Raw genomic sequence first — 21,741 nt, 5'->3', positions numbered from 1 at the left:
TGTTGACAGAAATAATCAGACTCTAGGGAAAGGCTTTTAGCACAGTGGTTAAGACACTGCTTGGGATGCCTGCATCCACGCTGGCGTGCCTCAGTTTAACTTTCAGTTCTACTTCTGATTCCAGCTTCCTATTGAGTCCCTGCCACCCACATAAGGGGACCTAGATAGAGTTTCTGGTCCCTTACTTCAGCCTGGGTCAGCTCTGGTTGTTGTGGGCATTTGGGGAATGAACCAGTAGATGGGAGATCTGTTCTCTCTCTCTGCCTTTTAAATAAATAAAATGTTAATGTAAGTTTATTCATGATAGAATATGAATGAACTAGGCCTGGGAAACATAAGCCAAATGACTTTTAAGGAGTCTTAGTAAGTGTTCCAAAATGGTCGAATTTTAGTGAGAATTTATATTTTCCAAAACAGTAAATTTTCCTTTATCATTATATGAGGAACATACATTGATTTGGTCCAAAAAAGGCAGGCTTTAGGTAAGTGAGGGTGAGTTTCTCACAGGCAATTGCTGTTTTTCTAGCATGATTCATTACCAGCATCTTCAGAGACAGGACATGCTGCAAACAAGGCTATTGATTCATCTGAAGAAGGATTTTATACACACACACACACACACACAAAGGGAATGTATAGATAAAGAACAAAAGGATTGTGCAAAGCTGCTGCAGATGGCTAAGATGAAATAGACCTTGTGCTGCACATGACCTGAGTCAAATTGACTGACAAGAATAGCTTTGTACACAACAGTGCTCGGATGGGTCCCAGCAGGTATATCTCTTGAATGCTTTGTAGGCTTTTTAGGGGCAGTTTGTTCTCAGCTGTCCCTGTTGGCCACATATGACTAGCTTGTGCATATGTAAGCCCAATCACAAGATGATCTCACAAAACTGGGAAGGCTCATTCCCAGGAGGTCTCTCAGTGGTGATACAGCAATGATTTGAGGCTGTATAGGTCTAGGATAGAGTTATGACTAAATAATATCTTGGATCACACCTAGTTGTTGTGCTGTCATTGAAACCGGAGGCTGACCCCCTAAAAATCCCATCTGGGGTGCCATATGATATTAGAATATGGGGTGCCAATTATGATATCACCATGTGCTTATTAATAAATTTACAATATTAATAAGCCTGTGTGGGTTCTTGCCTAATATTCAGAGAAGAATTCTGAATACCAGCATAAATGAACAAAGCAGCATGATAAGTTTGTAGGCTTTTTATTCAGTGGGAGAAATGCATAGGAGAGTGAGGGCCCTATCTGAGAGAGAGAGGGAAATCTGGATTCATACCGAGTACTAGGAGCCAGCCATGTGGAGGAGCATGTAGGCTAGGAAGCATGGAACGGGTGGCCCAGAGACCACGTGCCCTGGAGGCGCAGGGCAGCAAGGGCCCTCAATGGCAAAAGGCCAAAGAAAAAAGGGTGGGCCCACTGTGTCCCAGGCCTTTAATCCACTTCCAAAGGGGAGTGGTTAATTAGCCTGATTGGCCGGTGGGCAAACAGGTGTGGTCAGGTAGGGGTATAAGGTCACACTGGGGCATGGTGAAGGCGTGGCCTTCCAGCTCACAAACCTAATCAATTTTATCCTATATGCCTGCCTAGAGCATCATGATTTGGGTTTTCATTTGGGTCTGACCACATCTATGGCATGCAGACTAACATTTTCAAGCAAATATACATACAAAATCTATAACATATATAATAAACAACATCTGAAACAATTAGCAGTAAGAATGATTATATAAAGTACATGCTCCAAAAAGAGTATACTGAATCAGATGGTAATATACATCCTAACCAACCAAAAAATTCCCATGCAACCCTTGTTGTATTCCTTTAACCAACTCCAATGTGTGTTTGTCTTCTTTATTTACAGCCATTGGACCTTGTGGTAGACCTCATTAGAAGTTTGTAGTATCATTATTAAATCTTGGTTTTGTAATTTTAACTAATCCCATTTCCATTGGGATTACATCATGCAGAGGATGTAACTTTAATTCAAGAAAGAGCTGGTCTTCTGCATCTAAGTTGTTATAGGACTTACTGGAAGAGGATAGCTCTAACTTTCCAATTATCTTAGTATTACACCAAATACTGGTCTTATTGTGAATATATGAGGTTTTGTTGCAGCGAAGTCCTAAAGGTTGTATCATCCAGAAGTCCTTCCCAACAAAAACAGCCCTTTCCAATCTACCAAATTGGTAGGCCAGACCTGTGAGAAGTCTAGGTGCCAATTGGTCTGTGGATATACCTCTTTGGTTACCCATGGGAGGCAACCTAGTATTTTTTTTTTTTTTTGACAGGTAGAGTTATAGACAGTGAGAGAGAGAGACAGAGAGAAAGGTCTTCCTTCCATTGGTTCACTCCCCAAATGGCTGCCTTGTCCAGCGCTGCGCTGATCCAAAGCCAGGAGCCAGGTGCTTCTTCCTGCTCTCCCATGCGGGTACAGGGCCCCAAGCACTTGGGCCATCCTCCACTGCCCTCCTGGGCCACAGCAGAGAGCTGGACTGGAAGAGGAGCAACCAGGACTAGAACCAGTGCCCATATGGGACGCCAGCACCGCAGGCAGAGGATTAACCAAGTGAGCCATGGTGCTGGCCCTGCAACCTAATATTATTTATTATAGTTCTTAGGCCAACTAACTGGACAATGAAATATTTTATAACAATGCTTAGCCTGGGAACATGAGTTTTTAAAATACAATATCTTAGGTTACATTTCCCACCTAAATTTTCCATAAATCAAGGAATCCATAATTTTTCCCGAAGTTGCTGGACTGTGCTTCAGCATTAACTAAGGTAGGCCATTGTCTCAGTCCTACCACTGGCTCCATTTGCAACAAAATGGTTAAAAGTCATGTTACAAGCTGGTTCTTTTTTTTTCTTTTTTTTTAACTTTTATTTAATGAATATAAATTTCCAAAGTACGACTTATGGATTACAATGGCTTCCCCCCCATACCGTCCCTCCCACCTGCAACCCTCCCCTTTCCCACTCCCTCTCCCCTTCCATTCACATCAAGATTCATTTTCGATTCTCTTAATATACAGAAGATGAGCTTAGTATACATTAAGTAAAGATTTCAACAGTTTGCTCCCACACAGAAACATAAAGTGAAAAATAATAGATGATTTTTTAAATGATGATGAAATAAGATCAGACCTATTGTCATGTTTAATCCCAGTGAGAGTCAAGTTGGGAATTGATAATTTCTTTTTTTTTTTTTACAGAAGATCAGTTTAGTATACATTAAGTAAAGATTTCAACAGTTTGCACCCCCATAGAAACACAAAGTGAAATATACTGTTTGAGTACTCGTTATAGCATTAAATCTCAATGTACAGCACATTAAGGACAGAGATCCTACATGAGGAGTAAGTGCACAGTGACTCCTGTTGTTGACTTTACCAATTGACACTCCTGTCTATGGCATCAGTAATCTCCCTATGCTCCAGTCATGAGTTTCCAAGGCTATGGAAGCCCTCTGAGTTCTCCGATTCTTATCTTGTTTAGACAAGGTCATAGTCAAAGTGGAGGTTCTCTCCCCCTTCAGAGAAAGGTACCTCCTTCTTTGAAGACCTGTTCTTTCCACTGGGATCTCACTCACAGAGATCTTTCATTTAGGTGCTTGTTGTTTTTTTTGTTTTTTTTTTTTGTTTGTTTGTTTGTTTGTTTTGTTTGTTTTGTTTTGTTTTGCCAGAGTGTCTTGGCTTTCCATGCCTGAAATACTCTCATGGGCTTTTCAGCCAGATCCGAACGGACAAGCTGGTTCTCAGCAACAAGTCTGTGAATGGGTTTTCATAGTTTGCTGGGTCTCCTAACCATTGAAGTAGACAGCATTACCATTAAATAGATTTTCCATCCTTCTTTTTCCTGAAGGAGCATTTATGCTGTTTGCCTTAGTCTTTTACCAATGAATATCTTTCTTCATTGGCCAAAAATTCAGCCTGCCCAAGTATCCCTAGTCTCATTACCTATCTCAACAAAAAGGTCCCTCTTCTGCCTTTGGAGGGACTAGTTATGGTTTACTCTCCAGAAATGTTGTTTCAAGAGTGTTCTAACGATATTTGTGCAGTTTGAGTAAATTATCTCACCTAGAATTGTTGGGGGTCCCAGTTCAAGATTAAATGAATAGTTGTAACTCCAAGATGTGTAGTAGTTTGGGTGTGCCATAAGGCCTCGCCAAAACTCCCTGATCTATAAAAAGAGTTAATTCTATCTGGAATTTCAGCCTGCCAATTTATGCCTATAAATTGATCTGTGAGTGTGATTTTAATATTTTTGATCCATGAGTGGAGATAGTTTCCACAAATATTGAGTTTCCCCAGGATATCATCTTATTAGGGACCCAGTAGGTAATGAACAAATTGCAGCAGGAGCACTTGTGCTCCCACAGGAAGTATAGGTTGTCTATTTGGTCCTAGCCACAAACTTCTGTTGGAATCATATTTGCCTCCTTTTCACTGTCAGAGCTGGTGTTTAAGGGGAGAGGGAGGGTGGCTTTCTGTTAGTATTATAAAGAAAGTTAGAAGCCGGCGCCGCGGCTCACTAGGCTAATCCTCCGCCTAGCGGCGCCGGCACACCGGGTTCTAGTCCCGGTCGGGGCGCCGGATTCTGTCCCGGTTGCCCCTCTTCCAGGCCAGCCCTCTGCTGTGGCCCGGGAGTGCAGTGGAGGATGGCCCAGGTGCTTGGGCCCTGCACCCCATGGGAGACCAGGAAAAGCACCTGGCTCCTGGCTCCTGCCATCGGATCGGTGCGGTGCGCCGGCCGCAGCGCGCCGGCCGCGGCGGCCATTGGAGGGTGAACCAACGGCAAAGGAAGACCTTTCTCTCTGTCTCTCTCTCTCACTGTCCACTCTGCCTGTCAAAAAAAAAAAAAAAAGTTAGAAAGTTAGAGGGGTTTTGTTAGTGAAAGGACAGACTCAGGTAGGACAGACCGATTCCCTTAAAGCAGCATTTTTTTTTTTTGCTACTGATTCTGCAGGATTGTTTTCTTTTGTGCTCTTTGTATTAGCTTTAGGATGGCTAGAACTTTTTATAATAGTGAGCTGTTTTGGCGTTTGTGTTGCTTCTAACAGTTCCAAGGCGTATTGCCCATTATATTTGGGTTTACCTGATGAAGTAAGGAAATCTTATTACTTTCATAACATACCATAATCATGGGCTACCCCAAGGCATATATGCTATCAGTATATATATGGGTAATTTTGTCTTTAGTTATTTGGCATGCTCTGTTTAATGCTATTAGTTCAACTGTTTGGGCAGATTTAATCCTAATGAGAACTTTATTTCTCTTTCTAAAGAAAATTTGTGGGTGACACTTTAATTATCTATTTTATAGAAAGAGAGAGAGAGAGAAAGAGAGAGAGAATCTTCCATATCCTCAAATGCCTGCAACAGGCCAGGCCAAAGTCAAGAGCCTGGAACTCAATCAGTGTCTGCACATGGGTGGTCTCCTGTACTTGTGCATAAGCAGGAAGTTTGGATATGGACCTAGGCACTTTGATAAGGGATATAGTTGCCCCAAATGGCATCTGAACCACTGCAGCAAACACCTGCTACAAGTTAGGGACTTTCTGGAATATCTGTTAGAAAGTTAGCAGCATATCCAATCTGATGATGTGATTTTTTAAAAATATTTATTTATTTATTTATTTGAAAGTCTCGAGTTACACAGAGAGAAAAGGAGAGGCAGAAAAAGAGAGAGGTCTTTCATCCGCTGGTTCACTCCCCAATTGTCTGCAATGGCTGGAGCTGCACTGATCCAAAGCTAGGAGCCAGGAGCTTCTTCCAGGTCTTCCCACATAGGTTCAGGGGCCCAGGCACTTTGGGTCATGTTCCACTGCTTTCCCAGGCCACAGCAGAGAGCTGGATCAGAAGCGGAGCAGCTAGGAACTAGAACTGGCACCCATATGGGAAGCCGGCACTACAGGCAACGTCTTTACCTGCTATGCCACAATGCTGGCCCCTGATGATGTTTTCTTTAGAAGTTTATTGTATTTACTTGAAAGGCAATGAAGTGATGTAAGCCCAGCAAACACAAGCCAAATGACTACTTAGTATGTATGTATGTATGTATGTATGTATTTTATTTGAAAGGCGGAAAGACGGACAAAGAGAGTCAGAGACAGATAGACAAAGAGAGCTCTTCCATCCACTGGCTTACTCCTCAAATGCCTGCAACAGCCAGGGAGGATGAGGCCAGGCTGAAGTCTGGATCCCAGAACTCAATCTGTGTTTCCCACATGGATGGCAAGTATCCAAGTTCTTGAGCTACACCTTCTGCCTTCCAGAGCACACATTAGCAGGGAGCTGAGATCAGAACAAGGACATGGACCTGAACCCAGGCACTCTGCCATAGGATGCAAGCATCTTAAATGTTGAAGCCCAACAACTTTTAAGGAGTCTTGGGAAGTATTCCAAAGTGATCACATTGTGGTCAGAATTTGTGTATTCCATGACAGTAAGTTTTCCTTGATCAGCACATGGTGAATATATATTTGTTTGACTTGAAAAGGTGTTAAATTTTTCACAGGTTGCAGATTACTGCTTTTAGAGCATGACTGCTGGCAAGCTTATTTCAGAGACAGAATACGTTGAAAAGAAGGACGCCGATTAATTTGAAGAAGGACATTTCTGAGAATGGGTCACTCAAGGTTGCTCCAGATAGCTAAGATGAAACCATACTCTCTGCTGCACATTACCCAAGTCAACTTAACGTGGTCAAGCAAATTAATAACTCTATACATAACACCCCTCATATGTTTCTCTTGAATGCTTTGCAGGCTTCCAAGGGTGCAGTTTGCTGTCAAGAGGAACTAGGGAGCAAGCAAAGTGAGCATTACACGTGTATCGCATGTGAGGCAGCAGCCTGGTCAACTAGGGAGCAGCTAGGGATTCTACAGAAGAGCCAGCGAGAATCGCATAATTGACTGAGTTGACAGCCAGAGTCCATGAAGTGGGCAGTGAGGCTGAAGAAGCCAGGGAGAGGCTGGGGAACGGCTGGAGTTCCTGAGAATCAAGAATCGGGTGACAGAGCATCCTGGTTTGTCGTGACTGAAGGGACATGGGACTTTCAGTGCTAAAACAGGGAAATGCCTCAGCAAATTGGAACAGTTGCTGACCCTACCCAGAAAACAACCAGAAGACCCAGCCAATAATATGAGTAATGGAGACGTGGAAGTACAGACTCCAGCCATAGCCTAGGATACACGGAAGTAGTGAATGTCAGTGGTTGAGAGCCTAGGCTCAGAAGCAAGCTCAGTGTGTGGCCTGCGGACCAGATGCACGAGGATCATGGGCGAGCCTGTGTGAGAAATGTACTCCGGAGCGTCCGTTTGGTGCAGGAGTTAAGCTGCTGCCTGGCCCACATCCCATATCGGAGTGCCTGATTCAAGTCCTGGCTCTGCTTCCAGTCCAGGTTCCTGGAAGGCAGCAGGTGATGGCTCAAATGCTTGAGTCCCTGCCACCCACATGGGACACTTCGATGGAGTACCTAGCTCCTAGCTTCAGCCTGGCCCAGCCCAGGCTATTGCACATATTTGGGGAGTGAACCAGCTCTCTCTGTCTACCTGTCAACTGTCTCTGTCTCTCTGCCTTTCAAATAAAAATAAATAAATAAAGTTGACAATTTAAGGTTTCAAAAAACATGTGTATTTAAGGAACTGTCCAAGGGTACAGGGGAGAATCAAGAGACTAAGGAACGGAGGAATCCAACAGAAGTTTTTTTGTAAGTCAGAGACAGCTGGAAGGAACAAGAAAAGCCCTTAGGAACCAGGTCACAGTGAGGTAGATGGACCAGAGCACAATCAGAAGACTGATGCCACAGAGCAAGGGACAGCTGAGGAACACAAACGACCCAGGTAGAGCCAAAGGAAGCAATACAAGAATAAAGGGCACTCAAAACAGGAAGCATTTAGGAGGAATAGTAAGCACAAGGGCCAAGGAGGAGTCTGAAAGAACAACAAATGAGCAGATGGGGAACAGTGAGAAGAGGGAACGTGGAGATGTTGGGGGAGCAGAAAATGGACGCCTGGAGAGGAAGCGGCCAGGAGACGCGGAGAAAGGCAGAGAGGGCGAGGAGAGGCTGCCGGGCACAGAGAACAGCCTGAGGGGAGGTGCAGAGGGAGTCTTCTCGGAGTCGGATGAGAGCACATCCACGCGCACAAGGTACATGGAGCAGGTTTCTTGTTTGCAGACAGGCAGCAGAGCACAGCAGGGGCCCAGGGTTCCCTCAGGAACACTGCTGGAGGGGGCACAGTCTCATCTACACGTGTCCCACTTGCACCACTGCTGAGAGACCCCAGAAAGCCACCCACCCTGAGTTCAGACCCTGGAGCTGCCAAATTCACTAGGCGAACGCATTGAAGGACATGCTGTTTCTAGGGGTTCCTGGACCAGAGGCTGGGTTAGGCCAGCCGGTCCCCTCCACAGCTCAGGGCATTACATTTCCAGCCCATTCTACAGCTATTCTTGAGCATTACAAGCAAGAAATGGGGGAGGACTGGCTTGATTCAAGGCCACCTGCAGAACAGTCCTGCAAAAACCAGAGCACCCCCAGGCAAGGGGGAACCTGCAGAGCAGCTGGGTACCTAGCCTCAGGTGAAGGCAGGGCAGGCCAATCCCTCGCTGCACACTTGCTGCTACGCATCTTAGAGGCCTGGCAGCCCCTCTGATAGGTGAAGGGCAGCACCCCATCCAGGGAGGGGATGTAAGAAATGTGCTGGAGCAGGAGCAAGAGCAGACCTGAGACAGGAGGCCTGAGGTCCCAGCCAGCTGCCACATAGGACAAAGTGGATGGCCAAGGGATCAGGGGACAGAGTGGGCAGTCCGGCATGCCCTTAGGGGTGGGGGCAAAGAATGTGCTGGAACCAAGATGATCCTGAAGCTAATCGGTGTGTGATTAGCTGGAGCAGGGATGGGGGGGGGGGGGTGGGCTCACCTAGGATGGGGAAGTTCCTGTAGGGGGTCCCTGTGGTAGTAAGGACATCTGGCAGAAAAACTGAACCTTTTCATATGTGGCGAGAGAAGCTGGAATCTAGGGGAGGAGGGTCTGTTTTTCTCACTTTGTCTTTCTGAAGTCCTCTTCTCCTGCCTCATGTATGCCCTCCCAGCCATGCTGGGGTCCAAAGCTCCTCTTTGAGTGGACAAAGGGATAAAACAGAGGCATCGGTGGGCAGTGCACCTTGTCCATGTTCCCTGTGATGGCCGACATGGCCTTTGTGCATGTGGCTATAGTGACTTTGCAGGAGTGAGAAACAAGTGAGGGTGGCCTTTGGTTTACCAGCCATGGCTGTGGCTCCACAGGTAGGCAGAAGCACTTGTTAAAATGCTTAACACAGGCTGGCGCCGCGGCTCACTAGGCTAATCCTCCGCCTAGCGGCGCCGGCACACCGGGTTCTAGTCCCGGTCGGGGCTCCGGATTCTGTCCCGGTTGCCCCTCTTCCAGGCCAGCCCTCTGCTGGGGCCAGGGAGTGCAGTGGAGGATGGCCCAGGTGCTTGGGCCCTGCACCCCATGGGAGACCAGGAAAAGCACCTGGCTCCTGCCATCGGATCAGCGTGGTGCGCCGGCCGCAGCGCGCCAGCCGCAGCGCGCCAGCCGCGGCGGCCATTGGAGGGTGAACCAACGGCAAAAGGAAGACATTTCTCTCTGTCTCTCTCTCTCATTGTCCACTCTGCCTGTCAAAAAAACAAAATGCTTAACACAGTCAGATGTTAAGCTAAGTTAACACATCCACACCGATGGGCAGATAACCACTCCTCCCCCCACACCAGGTGGCTACTTCTCTTTAGCAGGGCTGAGAGCAACTGCACAGGCTGAGAGCCTCCTCCAGCCCTAAGCCCCAAGGTTCTCCCTGAATGACAGTCTTTGGGAGATGAAGGGGGCAAGCAGATGTGTTCTTTGGGATTCACGTGGAGGTCCTGCTCCCAGCAACCCTCAGGCTTGTGCAGGGCAGGGCCTCTGGTTGTTCCCTGCCTGCTCTGTGCCCCTGAGTCCTCACTGACAAGGGGACAGTCTGCAGGGCCCTGAAAGACTGAAGGCTCTTTCGAGAAACAAAAAATTCCTCATTTAATTGTTGTGCGATCATTAGAGCCTCTCTTGCTACTGTAGTACGTTTTCTGCCTTGTTGAGCAAATCCTCACCTTCTCCTGGGATTTCGTGGTTACTCACCTGTATTTTCCATTATGAGTTTTAAACCTTGGACGCTTTTGTAACTTTTTGTTTTGTAATAATCTCAAAATTAAAGTTTAGACTAATAAAGGATAACAAACTACATAAGCATGTGCCTTTCGTTACCACTTTCCCACATTTGCTTTTGTTCTCATCTCAATTTATGCGTGCCTGTGTATTGCTGTGTGCGTGTGTGGGTATCCACACCGAGATACTTGTATTTTTTTCTTTTCTGAACCACTTGAGAGTGACTCGCAGACAATTCCCCTTTACCCTGATATTAGTCAGCTGTTACTTACTTTAAAATACCCAAGAGGACCTTCTGAGGGAGGAAGAAGGTTTCTTCTGCAGTTTTGTTTTGAAGGTTCACATTCCAAGGACAGGCGACCTGGTTCGTCTGGCATCTGATGGAGGATTACATGGTGAGCCGGGAAGCCGAGAGAGACACAGGAAGAAATCACGCTCAGCTTATCTATCCAAGCTTCTCTCTCTCTCTCTCTTTTTTTTTTTTTTTTTTTTTGACAGGCAGAGTGGACAGTGAGAGAGAGAGAGACAGAGAGAAAGGTCTTCCTTTTCCATTGGTTTACCCCCCAATGGCCGCTGCGGCCAGCGCACAACGCTGATCGAAAGCCAGGAGCCAGGTGCTTCTCCTGGTCTCCCATGGGGTGCAGGGCCCAAGCACTTGGGCCATCCTCCACTGCACTCCCTGGCCCCAGCAGAGAGCTGGCCTGGAAGAGGGGCAACCGGGACAGAATGCAGCGCCCTGACCGGGACTAGAACCCGGTGTGCCGGTGCCGCAGGCGGAGGATTAGCCTATTGAGCCACGGCGCCGGCTCCAAGCTTCTCTTGAGTACTGCCTTCAGAGGGCACACCCACAATGACCTAAAACCTCCTGCTAGGACCACCTCCACACACTGTAATTAACTCAAGTCTCTATGAACTGTTAACAGAAGACTTTGGGGTTTAGACCTCTGCCAAATCCTGTTCAAACTGTAACAACCCCTAGATGCTTCAACGTGTATGTCTTAAGAATAAGGACATTCTCCTATGCAATGACAATACAGCTATCAAACCAGAAGTTTGACATTGATACGGTACTATCTAATATACAGAAGATATTATCTAATATTCAATATATAATACATTCACGCCCCAATTTTTGATGGGCTTTTGTCCTGATAAACCTATCATAAGTTAAAAATGTAGTTAAGCTGGGGCTGGTGCTGTGACTCAGCGTGTTAAAGCCCTGGCCTGACGCGCCAGCATCCCATATGGGCGCCGGTTCTAGTCCTGGCTGCTCCACTTCCGATCCAGCTCTCTGCTGTGGCCTGAGAGAGAAGAGGACGATGGCCCAAGTCCTTGGGCCTCTGTGCCCATATGGGGGACCCGAAGGAAGCTCCTGGCTCCTGGCTTTGGATCGGTGCAGCTCCAGCTGTTGCAGCCATCTGGGGAGTGAACCAACGGATGGAGGACCTCTCTCTGTGTCTCTACCTCTCTCTATAACTCTGTCTTTCAAATAAATAATAAATAAATAAATAAACCTTAAATATATATATATAGTTAAGTCTAAAATGCATTTAATCTACTCAACCTACTGAACATCAAAGGTTAGCTTAGCCCTACCTCAAATGTGTTCAGATCAGTTGCACTCTCTCTGTGCAACTCTGACCTTCAAATAAATAAATAAATCTTTAAAAATAAAAAAGATTTATTTATTTATTTGAAAGATAGAGTTACAGACAGGCAGAGGCAAAGGCAGAGGCAGACAGAGAGGTCTTCCATCCGCTGATTCACTCCCCAAATGGCAACAACGGCCAGAGCTGCGCTGATCCGAAGCCAGGAGCCAGGAGGTTCTTCCGGGTCTCCCACATGGGTGCAGGGGCCCAAAGGCTTGGGCCATCTTCCACTGCTCTCCCAGGTCACAGCAGAGAGCTGGATCAGAGTGGAGCACCCTGGACTGAAACGGGTGCCCATATGGGATGCCAGCACTGAAAGTGGCAGCTTTACCCACCATGCCACAGTGCCAGCCCTCGTGTTTTCATCTTTTGAGGAACTGGTAGACTATTTTCCAAGGCAGCTGTATCATTTTGTATTTCCCCCAGCAGTGTAGGAAGTTCCCAATTTGTTTACATCCTCAGCAACACTTTATTATCTAACTTTTTGGTTCTAGCCATCCTGCTGGGTATGAAGTGGTATGTCGCTGTAGTTTCTATTTGCATTTCCTAATAATGATGTTTCTACTAAGTGGCCTTGCTATCCGTAACGGTTTGTAATGGTTCATAATATCCACTAGCTCAAGGCCTTTGTTGCTAATGTGTGCTACAGATAGCTCCTCTTACTCTTTCATTTTTTCTTCCCCTTTAAATGAATGGAATCTATGCCATCCTCTCCTTACTTTAAATTGTATCTAGATGATTTATAATGCATAATATAAGGTAAATGCTATGTGAATAATTGTCTACTGTATTATTTAGAGAATATGACAAAAAAAATCCTGTGCATGTTCAGCATAGATGCATTTTTTCCCAAAATATTCTCAATCTGTATTAAGTAGAATCCATGGATGCAGAAGGCCAACTGTATCTTCTGCTATTTTGAACTGTGTTTTTTACTTTAAAATTACAGTTCTTGGGGTACCTGCATAGCCTAGTAGTTAAGACAACCATGTCTCATATTAGAATACCTGGTTCAGTTCCTGGCTCCAACTCCTGACTCCAGCTTCCTGGAACTACTGGGAAGACAGCCATGATGGCTCGAGGAATTGGGCTTCTGCCACCCATGTGAGAGTCCTGGATTGCGTTCCCAGCTCCTGGCTTCAGTCCCAGCCCAGTCCTCGCCGTTGCAGGCATTTGGAGAGTGAACCAGCAGATGGGAGCTCTGTCTATCTATCTCTTTCTCTCTCAAAAATAAATTGAAAAAAAGGTAAATGGATTCAACGTATAAATTTTAAAAATACATAAAATGATGGTGTGGGGAGCAACCCGGACTAGACTAAGTTACTGGAATTAAGACTTATTCTATGCATCTGCTCTCCCACAATATGGCACTGAGAAGGGAGAAACAACTTCTACACAGCTGCCTCTCGCCAATTTGATTGACTGAGCTGCAGGAGCTGATCTTGCTCCTGATTGGAGGAGAGCAGCGTACTCGGCGTGTGGGTAGCAGAGTTGGGATTGGTGGAAGAGGACTATAAGGGAGGAGAGAGACAACATGCACCAGGAACATCTAAGGGGAACATCTATCTGAAGGAACACCTGTGCAGCCCCCGAGAGAGCCGGCCGGCGGTGTGCCACTCCCCCGCGGAAGTGGGGAAAGTGGCTAGGGGGAACCGCCCTTCCACGGAGGTAGAAGGGACGGCAGCCAACCCGGGAAGAACCAGCAGCAAACCCGGGGAGGGCCGAGCGGACAAAAGAACAGCGCAGGGTCCTGTGTCGTTCCCCCACGAAGACGGGGAGCGACATAATGGTGCCGTGACTCGGATATGAAGCCTAGGCAGGGTTCAGTGTCGCTCCTCCACAAAGAGGGGGAGTGACAGATGGTTCTTGAGATGTTCCTGTTTATTACTGATATCTGACTCAACTGCATTGTGTTTAGAGATGGTCTACAAAATAAGGTTCCTGTATCTTCTGCAGCTTCTATAGCTTCTATATCTTATGCCCTTCCTTGAGCAGTCTCTTCAGTTTCTCAGCTTTATACTGAGAACTCCCAAACTTTGCCTCCACCCTTGCCCAGCAACCTACTGTATAACTCTCTCTGTTTTACCACCTTCATTTCAGCATGGACAAAGTATAACATGTGTCCTCCTCTTCTTCCCCCTCCACCCCATCCTACTGTACTAACCCCTGTCTCAGGATATATAGCACCATGTTCTACATTGGCTGGATAAAATCAATGGCTGAGAATTAAGACTTCATTTTTCTCACCTCTTCAATCTAGCCTTCTACAAACCTAGCATCAACACCTTCCTCAACATCCTCATTACCACTACTACCTTGAGTCCACATTGTTTTATTCTCTCACATAAAGACCCTAGTGCATCTCCAGACTGGTCATCTAGTCCCACCCATTAGAAACTTTCCCCGTGGTGTATTTTGAATATTGTTCTAAAACACACAATTAGGATGGTATCTTTTCCTGTATATAAATGGCAGTCCATTCTCTATTAGAAAACAAAAAAAGACTCATTCATTGTTCTGACCCCAATATATTGCTACCAAATTTTCTTCATAACCACTGTCAATGTACTCATACCATGGACATTCGTCTCCTTTATGTAGAACTATTTGCAATTTCCTGAATCCACCATGTATTTTTCTGTCTTCCTTCCTCCACATTTTTGCTCATTCTTCTCCCTTCCAGATAACTCTTATCCCATCATCTCTATATAGCATAACCTTATGCCTCCCGTTCTTTTCTTCCTTTGTGTCTTTCTATGTTGATTATCCGAGTATTTAAATTGTTCTATATTTTATTCAACTCTATACTGCTGTTGGCTAGCATAACATCTGGCACATAGCTAATCAATAAATGTATTATATCTGGTTCTTAAGTTTCATGGAGGACTTAAAGAGAGCTTATCTAAATCCTCATTTTTGAAAAAAAAAACAGTGACTGATTAAATAAATAAGTGGATGAAGAGAATGTCAAGATACTTTAATAAGTTTTTTCCTATCATAAAATAAGAAAAAAGATTAAGAATTTAGCTAAAATCTTACATTGCACATTAGGATTTTTAAAAAGCATTCAAAACAACTTCCCATCTGTGTTCCATCCGCCAGTGCTGACCGTGTCACCTTCACCAGGATTGTGTTGTTACAGGTATCAGTGTCATTCAAGGATGTGACTGTGGACTTCAGCAGGGAGGAGTGGCAGCACTTGGACCCTGCTCAGAGGCGGCTGTACCGGGATGTGACACTGGAGAACTACAGTCACCTGCTCTCAGTGGGTAAGGACAGCTGCCTATGTGTCTGCCAGGACCTCAGAGAGAGCATTTTGTTCTCAGCTGCCGAGTGCTTTGGCTTCTCAGAAATGGGTGATGATGTCACCCTTGATTTCTCTGAGATTCCTCAGTCCATTTTCACCTCTGTGATAATTACTCTGTTCCCAGTGAAATGTGGTTACTTCTCTGAAGAGCAAACAGAAAGTGTCATTGAAAGTCAATAAGCTGGACCCAATCCTGTCTTCTGTCCTATGAACAGGGTACCAAGTTCCCAAACCAGATGCCATCTTAAAGTTGAAGCAAGGAGAGGGGCCATGGACTTTGGAGACGGAAGCTCCACATCAGAGCTGTTCAGGTGAGTGAGTGTGACCCAGATAGATGGAGGACACAGAAACAGGCTCACTGTTTCCGGGAGAGGCTGATGCCTTTGAAAGGCCATGAAGATAACTGATCTTGAAAGGTTTACACTTTTGAAGCTGATTGGAGAAAGTTGACAATAGCCCTCAGATACCTAAACACCATCTCCATGTATGACCCTTGCCACATCACCTGTCTTCTTTTTTGCTTGGCTTCGTGCCAATAGAGCTGTCTCTAATATATCTACCATTGGTTGTTTGCCACTCCATCTTATTTAGAACCTTTTTATTCTCCTACTGTAGTCCTACCCCCAATCTTAGATTCTTTCCTTGTACTTTCATTTTTTAAAATTTATTCTTTTATTCCAATTCCCATGCTGATTTGTTATGCTTTCTTCCATGAGCATCTGGTCGAATATATCTGATCCTTGAAGTTGTGCAGTATTCTCTTAAATCCCAAAGCATTGATTTATGAGTGTATATTTTAGTAAATGTAAATTACATCATGCTATATATCTTAACTCTGTTCCTTTTTTTCATTTATCCCTAAGGCTTCTCTCTATTACAGTATGTTTAACTGTCTTTGTTCTTCAAATTGCTCCATAGAATGCTACTGCCTCCTCCTCACTCCAGTATGAGATTTCTGATATATATCGAGGTGTGACTTCCAGGTGAAGGTTTTTCCACAGTCACATCCTACTTGACCATTGACCCACTCATGGATACTGAGGGTTTCGTCTAACTCCCAGCTGATACAAACAATTGTGCAATACATTGACATAAGCTTTTCTCTTACGAGGCATGAGAATTTCTAGAGGTACTAATCATTGGTGCTTTCATTCTAAATTTAACTGAGTCCCACCATATTGCTCTCAGATTGGCTGCCCTAATCTGTATTCCTAGCCACATCACACAAGGGTTCTTGCTGTCTCTCTCAGATTCTCTGCCAGCAAACACTACTCCCAAAGTTTCTCATTTTTTAATCTCACCTGCCCCATGAAATGACTCCTAATTATTTTAGCACATACAGCACTTTCCTTTTACTCATGCCCCATTGGAATCATAAGGGATTAGCCATGAAGAGGAAAGAGACCTCTAAAAACTAAATAGCAGATACAGACATAGCTAATTCCTCTAGGACTGTGATAGAGTTCTTAAGGACGAGGCCCCAGTGTTTCCCAGGGATAAGATCCCGGCTGTGGCTTACAGCATGGCCAACAAGTGGCTATGGTACCACAGTGGAATGTTCTAGATGTCTGCCCTGTCAAGTTCCAGAGAAAGCTATTCACGGAGAAATGTCTCACTGGAAGTATTCTACTACCAATCAGGTGCGAGGCGTGCCAGAGTAAGGTGTCGGGTGCTGCACGCTGCTGACTGCAGTGCACTGCAGCAACCTGGAGCTGCAAGAGTTACTAGCACTGCCTGAGCTGGGTGCTTGATAGCCACAGGAGCTGCAGAAGCTGAGCTCCAGAGAAGCCTTCTGGATTCTGGAGATGCTGTATGTGCCTCAGGAGCCAGATGCTGGCAAAGCCACTGGGCTGCAGGGGCCTGGTGCTAGACAGGCTGCCTTTGCTGCAGGAGCCTGCAGAGGAAGCTCCACAGAACCCAGAAACAAAGCCCCCTTGTCCTGCAGTAGCTCTCCAGAGCCCTCCACTGACAATGCTTAAGATTGTGCCAGATGGCAAAGTGAAAACAAAAACCAAAACACAGACCTGGACCCATTTCAGTGGAGCAGGCAAGGAAGGGTGAATTTGGAGCTGAGAGGCAATCAGCTGACAGCTGGCACACTATCTCTTCAGTTTTCTGAAGCAAAGCATGTAGGAGATATAAATTTAAATGAATTAATTGGGAGATAGGGAGAGGAGGATGTTTTGTTCTCTTTCAAACATCTATCCAGAGGAATTCCAAGGACTGTAAGAAAGACCTTCAAAAAGTTCATGGAAATGCATATTGTGAAAAACTGTGCAAGGATTCAAATGTTTTGTACCAAAACAAACTTACCTTTTAATTTCATTTGTCCATGAACTTTTCAAAACACCCATGTACATTATATTTGGAAAGGGAAGATAACCGCATGAAATGTTAACACTCTTATCCTCTAGATATTAATTCTTTCTATGTCAGTATTAAACTGTGCCAAATTGGGTATTGATATGAGTGATCATAGTGTCTTCTTTATAAATTCATAGCAATACGACCTTCCTAAAAGTGTGCTGAAGTTAGAGGTAATATTTACAAAGACACTGCATTTTCAGTATGTACAGAGGGGCGAATCAATGAGCCAAATAAAGGGGGAGATCCTTTCTTTTTATAAGAATTCTGAAATGAAATGGGTCCAGTTCAACAGCTCATCTCTGCTCCTGACAGATCAGGGACCATGTTTCAAGTCATTGCTCTGCTAACTGCTAGGACAGCTGCAAGTTTAATAGAGAATAGAGATTTGCCCGCTGTCTTAAAACCTGCCTTGGAAGCGGCACATATCACTTCACAAAGTGAAGCTGATGAATGGGAGGTTCGGCTACATTCTGTCACTGTAAAAGAAGGAGTAAGGTGTGAGCATTATGGTGTAGCAGGTTAAGATGGCCCATCTCAGAGTATGCGTTTGAGTCTTGGCTACTCTGCTTCAGATTCAACTTCCTGCTAATGTGCCTGGGAAAACAGTGAATGATGGTCTAAGTACTTGAATCCCTGCCAACCCATGTGGGAAATCCAGTTGGAGTTCTGGGCTCCTGGCTTCAACTTAGCCCAGCTCCAGTTTGTGCGGGCATTTGGGGAGCAAACCAGCAGATGGAATATCTCTCTCTTTCTCTGTCTGTCCCTCTCTTGCTGTCACTCTGCCTTTTAAATAAATAAATAAATCTTAAAAAAAAAGAAGGGGCAATGGGATTCTGGCAGATGGCTTCCCCTGTCCTATTTTACACTTCTTGTTATAAGACTGTATTGCTGGGACCAAGAAAAGTTTACAGCTGGCAATTTGAAGGGACTTCGAAAAGTTCATGTAAAATAGAATTAAGACCAAAAGCAATAAATTCCTTATTACATATAAAGAAATATTTCTTCCGTGTCAGGCTTCACCTCAGTAGGCTTTAATTTCTTCTGATGACTCACTACACAGACCTCTTCCATAGTGGAGCTGGATTCCAGAGGGTTCAAAACCCATCTATCCCACTTATATAAATAACTATTTGATCTTCAGTAAGATACATAACTTCCCTATGCCATAATTGTAAAATAATTGATAATGGTAGCTACCTCATAGTTTTTAATGAGAATTACATGAGCTGTTAGAACAGTGCCTGGTGCATCATAAGTGGTATATAATAATTTTGCATCAATTAAGTAATTGTAAAAATTTTGTATTACTACATTATTGGTATTATTATTATTATATGGAACCTTCCATTTCTCTGTGTTCATCCTGTCCCAACTACATATACCTTCTATCCTCTGAAAATTGTTCTTTGTGTCATTTTCATCCCTTCTTTTTTCCTTTTAGAAAAGAATGTTGTTAAAATTCAACAACAGAGGTTTTCTGGAGAAGTTTCATTCCACCATGAGAAACTTGATCCACCAATAAGAGAAGATGTGTTGTGCTCCATTTTAGAAGAACTGTGGCAAGAGAATGACCAACTGGAACACTATCAGGAAAACCAAAAGAACCCTTTAAGTAATGTAAAAATACTGATCAAGGAGAAGGGATATGAATTTGAAAAACTAATTCATGTGACTACCAAGCTTGTTCCTTCAATTAAAAAACTCCATAACGGTGACACAATTGGAAAGAATTTGAAGCACTCTTTAAACTTACATAATCATAATGAAAGCAATGCAACAAATAACTTTGATAAGGTTTTCGGAAATGGCAACAATTTTACCCATAGCTTTTCCTCCACTAAGAATGAGACTACGAATACAGTAGCAAAAGCTATTGAACACAATCAATGTGAAAACCATCTGGGCCACAAGCAAGCTCTCATCCACCACCGGAACACTCATACTGGGGAGAAACTTTATGTATGCACCGAATGCGTAAAGGGCTTCACCCAGAAGTCACATCTCTTTGAACATCAGAGAGTCCATGCTGGGGAAAAATCCCATGAATGCAACCAAAGCGAGAAAGTCCTCACTCAGAAGCCACAACTTGACGTAGCTCAGAGTATTTACCCAGGAGCAAAACCTCACCTATGTACTCAGTGTGGGAAGGCTTTCACCCTCAAGTCAAATCTCATTACACATCAGAAAATTCATACTGGGCAGAAACCCTATAAATGCAGTGAATGTGGAAAAGCCTTTTTCCGGAAATCCAATCTCTTTAGACATCTGAGAATCCATACGGGAGAAAAACCTTATGAATGCAATGAATGTGGAAAGGGCTTCTCCCAGAATTCAGACCTCAGTATACATCAGAAAATCCACACTGGAGAGAAACACTATGAATGCAGTGACTGTGGGAAAGCTTTCAGAAGAAAATCAGCACTGAGGATGCATCACAGAATCCACACGGGAGAGAAACCTTATGTGTGCACCGAGTGTGGGAAGGCCTTCATCCAGAAATCACACTTCAATACACATCAGAGGATTCACACTGGAGAAAAACCTTATGAATGCAGTGACTGTAGGAAATCATTCACCAAGAAGTCACAACTCCATGTGCATCAAAGAATTCACACAGGAGAGAAACCCTATATATGTGCAGAATGTGGAAAGGTCTTCAATCATAGGACAAATCTCACAACACATCAGAAGACTCATACCGGAGAGAAGCCCTATATGTGTGCTCAGTGTGGAAAGGCTTTTACTGACCAGTCAAATCTCATTAAACACCAGAAAACTCACACTGGAGAGAAGCCTTATAAATGCAATGGTTGTGGAAAGGCCTTCATATGGAAGTCACGCCTCAAAATACATCAGAAATCTCATATTGGAGAGAGACACTTTGAATGCAAGGAATGTGGGAAAGCCTTTATCCAGAAATCCACACTAAGTGTGCATCAGAGAATCCATACAGGAGAGAAACCCTTCGTCTGTCCCGAATGTGGGAAGGCCTTCATCCAGAAGTCACACTTCATTGCACATCATAGAATTCATACTGGAGAGAAGCCTTATGAATGCAGTGACTGTGGGAAGCGTTTCACTAAGAAGTCACAACTCCGTGTGCATCAGAAGATTCACACAGGGGAAAAACCCAATATATGTGCTGACTGTGGAAAGGCGTTCACTGACCGGTCAAATCTCATAACACACCAGAAAATCCATACTAGGGAGAAACCCTACAAATGCACTGACTGTGGGAAAGCGTTCACCTGGAAGTCACGCCTCAATATACATCAGAAATCTCATACTGGAGAGAGACACTATGAATGCAACAAGTGTGGGAAAGCTTTCATCCAGAAAGCAACACTAAGTATGCATCAGATAATTCATACAGGAAAGAAACCTTATGCTTGCACAGAATGTCAGAAGGCCTTCACTGACAGGTCAAATCTCATTAAACACCAGAAAACACACAGTGGAGAAAAACACTATACAGACAGTGACTGAAAAAGCTTTCGCCTGGAAATCACCATTGGGTCTGCATTGGCTGTTTCATGATTATGAAGAGGAATGCCTTGTGCCACAATCATTGTGCAGGGGGAAGTGAAGATAGACTGTAGCTTGAGTGAACAGAAGGCAAACAAAGCCCAGCGCATCTTTGGTTGTCTGGAGTAAGGAGTCCCTGCATCATCACGGTTGATGTGCAGTTATATGCACAGGGAAACCCTTTAGATAAAGCATCTGAGTGGTAGTCATGTTTGGTTATCTGAATGATACGGGGATTCTCGAGTTCCTGCAAATGGTAGAACTAAAGATGGAGGAGGTGATTTGTCATCTCTTAAATCTCACTTTTTGAATAAAGGACTTTTACAATTCAGCACTCATTAGTTCTTTATATGCTGGGACATAAAAATACCTAATATTGGCCACTATTTTTTTTTTCAGACTTCTAGGGTAGAATGAAGAGTTTTCATTGTCCAAACACTTGCAGTGCACTGAAGTCAAGGGGAAAGCTCATTTGGGAATTCAGATCTAGGAGTAGAAGCTAGAAGTTTCTGTGGTCAATGACATTTAGGACACTGAAAAGATTCCCTTGAAGAGCTGTTCTTTCTGTTTCCTTTTGGAAGTCACCTTGGTATACTTTTAAAAGTGAAACAGAATTTCTAAACTGAAATTTTGACTTTGTGCATTGGAAACTTAGACATAGCCCTAGTGTGTCTTACAGGAATATATAGTGAGT

General features: G+C 44.3%; 1 protein-coding gene across 4 annotated transcripts in view; it reads left to right on the top strand.

Moving 5' to 3' along the window:
- The window catches only part of ZNF41 (zinc finger protein 41), a 45,040-nt gene extending 23,662 nt beyond the window's left edge, over positions 1-21,378 (top strand). For 2 of the 4 annotated variants that reach the window (XM_051827052.3, XM_017349721.3), the window contains exons 3-5: positions 14,975-15,117; positions 15,371-15,466; positions 18,964-21,378. In XM_051827052.3, the coding sequence (XP_051683012.1) occupies positions 14,975-15,117; positions 15,371-15,466; positions 18,964-21,008 (2,284 nt within the window). In that variant the 3' untranslated portion in view covers positions 21,009-21,378. The remainder of the gene's footprint in view (positions 1-14,974; positions 15,118-15,370; positions 15,467-18,963) is intronic. The other 2 variants (XM_070066986.2, XM_051827053.3) reach the window with 1 other exon arrangement.
- Positions 21,379-21,741: the final 363 nt, after the last annotated feature.

Source organism: Oryctolagus cuniculus, chromosome X (genome assembly GCF_051225735.1).
Source record: "Oryctolagus cuniculus isolate XC-2025 breed Fujian yellow rabbit chromosome X, ASM5122573v1, whole genome shotgun sequence".
Lineage (NCBI taxonomy): Eukaryota > Metazoa > Chordata > Mammalia > Lagomorpha > Leporidae > Oryctolagus > Oryctolagus cuniculus.
The sequence above is the reverse complement of the archived record's forward strand: the minus strand, read 5'-3'. Positions and strand labels throughout refer to the sequence as shown.